The sequence below is a fragment of the Charadrius vociferus genome, unplaced genomic scaffold (genome assembly GCF_000708025.1).
Source record: "Charadrius vociferus isolate BGI_N301 unplaced genomic scaffold, ASM70802v2 scaffold342, whole genome shotgun sequence".
NCBI classification, from domain to species: Eukaryota; Metazoa; Chordata; class Aves; order Charadriiformes; family Charadriidae; genus Charadrius; species Charadrius vociferus.
Window position 1 is genome coordinate 1,271,392 of NW_009647231.1, and position 7,076 is coordinate 1,278,467.

General features: G+C 37.0%; 1 protein-coding gene across 2 annotated transcripts in view; it reads right to left on the reverse strand.

Annotated features, from left to right (window-relative positions):
- The window catches only part of DST (dystonin), a 310,119-nt gene that overhangs the window by 124,399 nt on the left and 178,644 nt on the right, over positions 1-7,076 (reverse strand). For both annotated transcript variants that reach the window (XM_009879834.1, XM_009879835.1), the window contains 2 exons: positions 6,939-7,046; positions 6,093-6,191 (listed from right to left, as the gene is read on the reverse strand). In XM_009879834.1, the coding sequence (XP_009878136.1) occupies positions 6,093-6,191; positions 6,939-7,046 (207 nt within the window). The remainder of the gene's footprint in view (positions 1-6,092; positions 6,192-6,938; positions 7,047-7,076) is intronic.

Consider the following 7,076-nt stretch of genomic DNA (forward strand, 5'->3'; position numbering starts at 1 on the left):
GCCAGAAATGTCCTTTTCTGTCATGCTATGGGATTCCAGCAATTTTTCAACTTTTTTCCTAAATTCCTCTGCAGAGTGTTTAAACTTAATGGACTCTTCCTGAAACAGAATCATCTTCTTGCGTGCCATTTGTTCATCCAGAGTCTTCTGATGGAGTTCATCCTGTAATTTTTTTAATTTACTACTTAGCTCTTGTATATGAGCTTGTTGTAGTTCTATCTTCTGCTCATTCATTCCCTTTTCCAGAGTTAGAGCATTCATTTGGGCATTTAGATTCTTAACTTCCCGGTCAATGGTTAGGGTGGAAGCACTTTGTTTATCACATTTTTGTTTATATTCACTAGCCAAGTCTTTTGTTTTTGCTAGATCAACTTCTAGGCTTTTGATTTTACATATGAATTCTTGCTCAATTATTGTTTGCTTGTGCAATTGTTCATTTGTCGTACGCAGTTGCTCTTTGAAGCCATCTGCTAGGGCTTTTAATGCATCATTTTTCCTCTGAATACTTTGCTTTTCCAAAGTCATTTTCTCTGATTCAGACTGAATTTGCTTCATTAGTAGTTTTGTTTCAGTATTCCACTTATTAAGGTCCTCTATCTTTCGTTTCAATGTTTCTGACACCTGATTACTTTTGGCTAATTCGTTCTTCAGCATCTGAATTTCCTGATGTTTTTCTTTCTCTACTTTTGTTTTTTGAAGCAACTGTTCCTGAATTTTCTTATACTGGTCTTGAAGATTATTTGCTTCTCCTTTGCATGACTGTGTTCTATGTTCAGCTGCCAGCTTCTCTTTTTGAAGAGAACTGATTTGTGCATTTAAATGTTTGATAGTGATTTCAGTTTTTGTCTGTGATCTAGTTAATTCCTCTACTTCCCTTTTCAGCTGTGTCTTTTCTTGCTGAACAGATTTCAGCTCCTCCTGATAGTTCATCTTAATTTTCTTAAGATCTATAGCTTCTTGCATCACCTCTTCAGCTTTATCTCTGGTTCTATGTAGCTGCTTCTCCAGTTCTTTCAACTGTTGCAAATACCGCTGCTCTACTTGGTCTTTTTCCTCCAACTTCATTTTTAGGCATTTAAGTTCACTATTGACTTTATCTAGTTTTTCTTTTAATAAACGAGACTTTTCTTCTGTTGATGATTTCTGAAGCTCTATTTCATTCAGTTCATATTTCAGGTCTTTAATAGTTTTATCAGCTTTTTTGTTAGCAAGGGTTAGCTCATCTATCCTCTGTTTGAGCTCTTCTACCTTTTTGGCTTCTTGCTTCTTCTGGAAACTTGTGATTTCAGAATCAGTCCTACACTGGCTGCCTTGCCCAGCCGTGAAAGTTGGCAGGGAAGTTTCTCTAGTTACAGAGTACCTGCCTTCAACAACCTTCCTTCTGGCTTCAGTTTTCTCTTTCTCTTGCAGCTTTATTTCTGATAGATTCCCTTTAAATTCAAGATCTTCTTCCATTTGTTTTATCAGTTTCATAAGTTTCTCTTCTCCTTCCGTTTTTTTCTTGAGCTCCTGCATTAAGGTTTTTTTTTGTTGCTCTAAATCATGAAGATTAGTATCTTTTCTTCTTAGATGCTCTTCAAGGTTTCTTCTGGTAAAGGTGCTTTCTTCTACTTGATTTCGAAAAGCACGGAGGTTTTCTTCCAGTATACTTCTTTGAGTCTCTGCCTGAAAAATGAGCTGCTTTACACACTCCAACTCTTGTTCTGCATCCGCTTTCTCTTTCTTAATGCTCTCTAGATCTACACGACAGCGCTTTGCCTCTTGCTCAGCCTTGGTCTTCTGAAGACAGATCTCTTCCATGTCCTTTTGCTGCTTCTTCCGTTCTTTTTCTGCAGCTTCCCTCACTTTAGGAAGCTCCTGTTCCACTTGCAATTTTTCCTTCTTCATATCCTCCAACATCTCCTCAAGTGTTTTTACCTTTCCCATGAGTTTTCTGTTCTCGTCAATTGTGCTATTTTGCTGTGCCATTAGATCTGAATATGCCTCACGCACTGATGCTTCCTTATTCTTTAAAATCTGCAAAAGAACAAGATAAGTTGGAATGTACTTTTTGTAATACAGCATATGAAACACGTTAGGCTCTTTGAAAAGCAGAGTGGAAAATACTTACTCCGATATATATACGGTACGTCCAGAAAGCAGGACAAGCAGTTCCCACCACCATCACCTTCTCTTGATACAGCAAGCTTCAGGAAGTTACCATTAGCCAAGTATGAAACCCGTCATAAAGACATCCACAAAGCGAAGAAGTCCTGAAGCCTCTCACTTCAGTCAGATGCCTCTTAGCGGTAAGCAGTGTCAAACAACAGCTTGCATATGCTTTTTCTCCAAACAAATGGGTAGAGCAAACAGTGAGCCAAACACTACGTGCAAGAATTCCCAAGGAGAAAGTGGTCTACCATTTCTGGATCAGTTCAGTAGGAATAGAAAGAAGGATTTTATGCTTGCGAGCACAAATAACACAAGAGAAGTTTGGAAATCCCCTCCAAGAAAAGTAGGAGTATCTACAGCTACAGCCAAGATGCATCAGCTCCAAAAAAAGTAGTATCTAAACCCCAGTACATCTATGCTCTGTAGTGCGCTCCACAGTCCCAATGCCTCCACTGGCTCAGATGGGGCACTGGTAAGAGCACGGCTGCTTTGTGGTGTAGAAAAAGTTAGAAGTATAAACATGGTAATTAGGAAAATACTAGTGAAAACCAGTCAGGTAGTAGTCTCTGTATGTTGGCAGATCAAGGGAAAACTCTTATAAGCAAGACGTGTATTCACGTGTAATAACATGGTTGAAGCCATACATACCTTGTCTTCATTAGCACTCTTATGGCTTTAGTTACCAAATGTGAGCTAACGAGGTAAGAACACACCTACATTCTTATGATCATACAAACATGGCATGAAGGGTAATTATAGCAACATTTCCAATTAAACAAACTGTTGGTTTAGTTCAAAACTACCAGATTTAGTTCATTTTTCATACGATATATGAAACTTATTTCCTAAAAGGCTAATGCAAAGGCAGCTTCTTCAGTTCCTCTCCATATTTCCCGTGTTACAATTTTGAACAGACCCCACCGGATACAAAATATATAAATTGGTTTCTTATCAGATCTCTTTTTATGTGCCCATAGGCATAAAATCTAATGTATTACACTTGAAAAAGAAGAACAGACACAGTCACGAACTATATCTTGTTAACTTTCATTATTTCTAATCAACATGGCTGAGCATCAGCTGGGTGGAGAAAAGGATGGTAATTAGATAGTAATACAAAATGAACAAAAATAAATTTCTAAGAACTTAAAAAATGTAAGCATCTCAAAATGCAAAGTAATTAGTATCATTAGCATATTCATTGCTTAAATTATGTTCAATCAACTTTAAATCACCTGACCTCGACATATTTTGAGATTAAAAAGTTGATTTAGATTGGTTTAGAATCATTCTTAAATTAACTGTTTCATTTGCATTGCATAAAAACTCTGGTACCTTAATAATAGTTGTGTTCCTTTTCTCTTCACTATCATTGTCTCTTTTTTTTTGCTTCTCATTTTTTTCATGTGAGGCTTTTTCCCCTGTTTTTTTACAGAATATTTTCTGGAGTTCAGTGTTTTTTCCAGGTACCTTTGTGCTATGACCCTTATCTCTACTGTCCATTTCTGCAACTAGCAATAAATCTTTACGTTTCTGACCCTGTTCTAACCTGTGTTCTTCACTCTGCTTCTTCCCACTTATATTTATGTTGTCCAAACCACAAATTTTACCCTGTGATATTTTCTTCTCACTTACTTTCTCACCGTGACTCAAAAGCTTTTTTGCTGATCCACATTTTGCTAATGGAAAATAATCCACTCCTCCAGAAATAATTTCTGAGGGGGCTATATTTGCATTTAAATCACCAGTATTTCCTACCAATTCTGTACCTAAACTTGGATCACTCTGCCCTGGTGACGCTTCAAAATCTAATGGGTAAGATTCAGAGACTTGTACTGCGTAACGACTCCCTGAAATACTTCCTGAAGAAACATCCAAAATTTCTCGCATTATACTCTTGGCTTCATTTGGATTTAAATTTATTTTTTCTAGGATTTGATTTTCTGCTATGAAGTAACTTTTATCCAGAGATGCTTTGTGCACTTTGTCTGTATCCCTTTCAACACTACCAGAAACGCCTGGGTTGTTCACAGGTTGCAAATTTAACTTTGTTTTTTCACCTCGATTGTGCACTGCCAGCTTTTTGAAAGAGGGTGCAACTTTCTCTAAAGGTGTTGCATCTCTTACACCTGAACGAGTTTTGATTTTATCATGTCTGTCTACATCTACTTTTCTTCTGTCAATTTCCAATTTATTTTCTGTGTGTTTAGGTTTACTGGAAGAGTTACGTTTTTGCAAATATTCCACATCCATCCTGCTTTCATAAGGTGTGTTTTCCTCTCTGAATTCAACAGCTTCATTACATCCCAAACGTTGAAAGACTTCAGCTGACTTCACAGGTTGCTGGCGTTCACTCTCCTCTGGTAAGCTCTGAGCATGACAGCACATGGATTAAACTGAGAGATCATGGAAAGGATCTTATTTTTTCCTTATTCTGTGCATTTTTAATGCCATTATTGAGACTTAGGAGAAAGACTGGCACAGAAGAAAATCTTGGAACAATCACAGACTTCAGAGGTTTGATCCCAGAAGAAAAAAATTATCATTCCTCCTTTGAAAAGGATAATTCATTGCCTGATTTACTACCCTGATTACAAAGAAAAATCAAATCACTTTGAGACTGGAAACCTACTTGGGTTATCTTCAAAGCAGCTATCAAAAATCTAGAAGGTGGAGGAGGATGGAAGATTGGGGGTGTTTGATATCTAAAAAAGCAGTCCTGGAGATTCAGAGCAGACTGAAAATGGAAAAGATTCCATTTGCTCTTGAAGAATGTGAAACCTATTGGCATTCACAGGTTTCTTGATCATTATTTCAATTCTTGCTCTTTGTTTCACTTTTTATCCTTGATACCATTAGCATTATTAGTCATACTAAATCCTCAGTTATAATGGCTACTTATCAACAAACATCATCTATTTCCATCTGTATGCTCCACCACTTCATGACGCACAAAGACACATGCTGTTAGCGTTACAGTTTGTCCAGAGGTATTCAATAGCAAGAAAAGCCAATAAAGAGAAAGCCAGCACGAGAATGATTTTTTTTTTTTCTGTAATAATAAATTAAAAATTATACTCTACTAGAGTGTTCTCCAATTATGAGTAATTTACACAGGACTACATTTAATACAGGCCCAATTAATTGCAAAACTACATTTCATATGGGCATTATTTTAGAGATGTGCACTGTATATATTATACTAAAACACTGTAGTCCCTTAAAAATGACTATACAATCCCTTTCAGAGAGAAACATTTCCAAAGAAAGTGAAGAATTTTAAAATATTTTTCTCAATTGTTTGGAAGGTTGATTCTGCAGCAAGCATGTATTTTGAGCAATTTGCCTGGGCAATTTCACTAACCTACTCTCATTAATAAGATTCAATGCTAAGCATAAATAAAATTCTGTTTGACTCCAAGGAATCAATACAGTAGAAAGGTAGAAGGAAAAAAAAATCTAATCATGTCAAAGAAATGTAAGAAATTAATTAAGAGGGCATCGCATCTCCCCGTTTAAAGAATTCCCATATATATTAAGTGGACCAGAATGCATACTATGGAATATTACGGCCTACATAGGATATCAATGGTGCATGCACACTAAGTTTGCCCTCATCTTAATGTCCGCATTTATCCAAAAAATCAAGCCCTAAAATATTAAAGGATTAAAATGTATGTAACTACATCTCCATCAGGATTTAGTCATATGACCCTTCCAGCTGGAAGAACTGGTAAAATGCACGGATGGTAGAGGATTTTGCTTATCTGAATGATAATGGTGTAATTTAACACACCTACATTCCTATATAAAGTGCAGTATATAGGGAACTTTAGACTTTCATATCTGCTGCTAACTTTGTGAGTAATTCCAACAGGTATGTAGCTCTTTGTTTGCCTAGCTGTTCTTTTTGCTTGGTTGGCTGCCAAGGGAAGACCTACCTCTTCCTCTTCCAGTCTTTTCAGAGAGTCACCTGCAAACTTAATGTATTGCATCATCAAAGTCACTAAGGCCGTATAACGAGTCCGTAAATCCATGAACTGCAGAGAAACAAGGTGCAGGGAAAAAAAGAGAGAGAAACACTCACATTAACCTTCAAAGAAGTGAAAACCACTACTCTACTCTATTCCCGTTTTGATTCCAAAATCCTGATTGTGGAATCCACAGTCCTAATTTTGATTCTAAAGCTGAATGCCATCAGCAGGTTTCACTTACACAATAAATCCTAAGGATCTATGAAGAGATTCAAAGGAGAAGAAACAGAAGACAATGTGTTGACTTCACAGTCCCTTGATTCTTCCCCCCAGTAAGAACAGGTTATAAGAGGGACAAGCAGTGCCTGTCACTATTCCTCTCTCTAACAGTTAACAGGGAGACAGATTTCTCTTTCCCACCCAAATGAGGCTGCTTTGCCTTGGAATCTGTTCAAGTGTCCAGATCTGGTAAGTTTTACCACAGCAAAGGTGAAAGCTCCCCCTGTTTAGTCTGATCAAGATCCAGCCCAGAGGTAGATATAAACAGTTTTACTGAGGTACATTTCTCTTATAGCTTTTTATAATTTGGGGGACTTTTGTTCATCAACAGCAATATACCGCCTTGTTACCTAAATACCACATAATGACCATTAGGATATTTATCACATCATAAATCTATATAGAGAAAAAATAATCTCTCTTGGGTTACCCTATTTCATCATTTACTAAATCCTAAATCCCATTCTTGTGTTTACTGTGTTTTAAGCAAAGACTCAAAAAAATGTGTTGTCCTGACGTAAGAAACCCATTTACCTCTTGAATAATGAAGTCTGATGAGCTCTGCATTCTTCGGCGTTTCACTGGAGATTTTTGTTGGGAGTCAACCATAGCTCTGTAGGTCATAGTCTGCAACTCATAGTCCTGTAAAAAGAGAAAATATGCAAAATGATC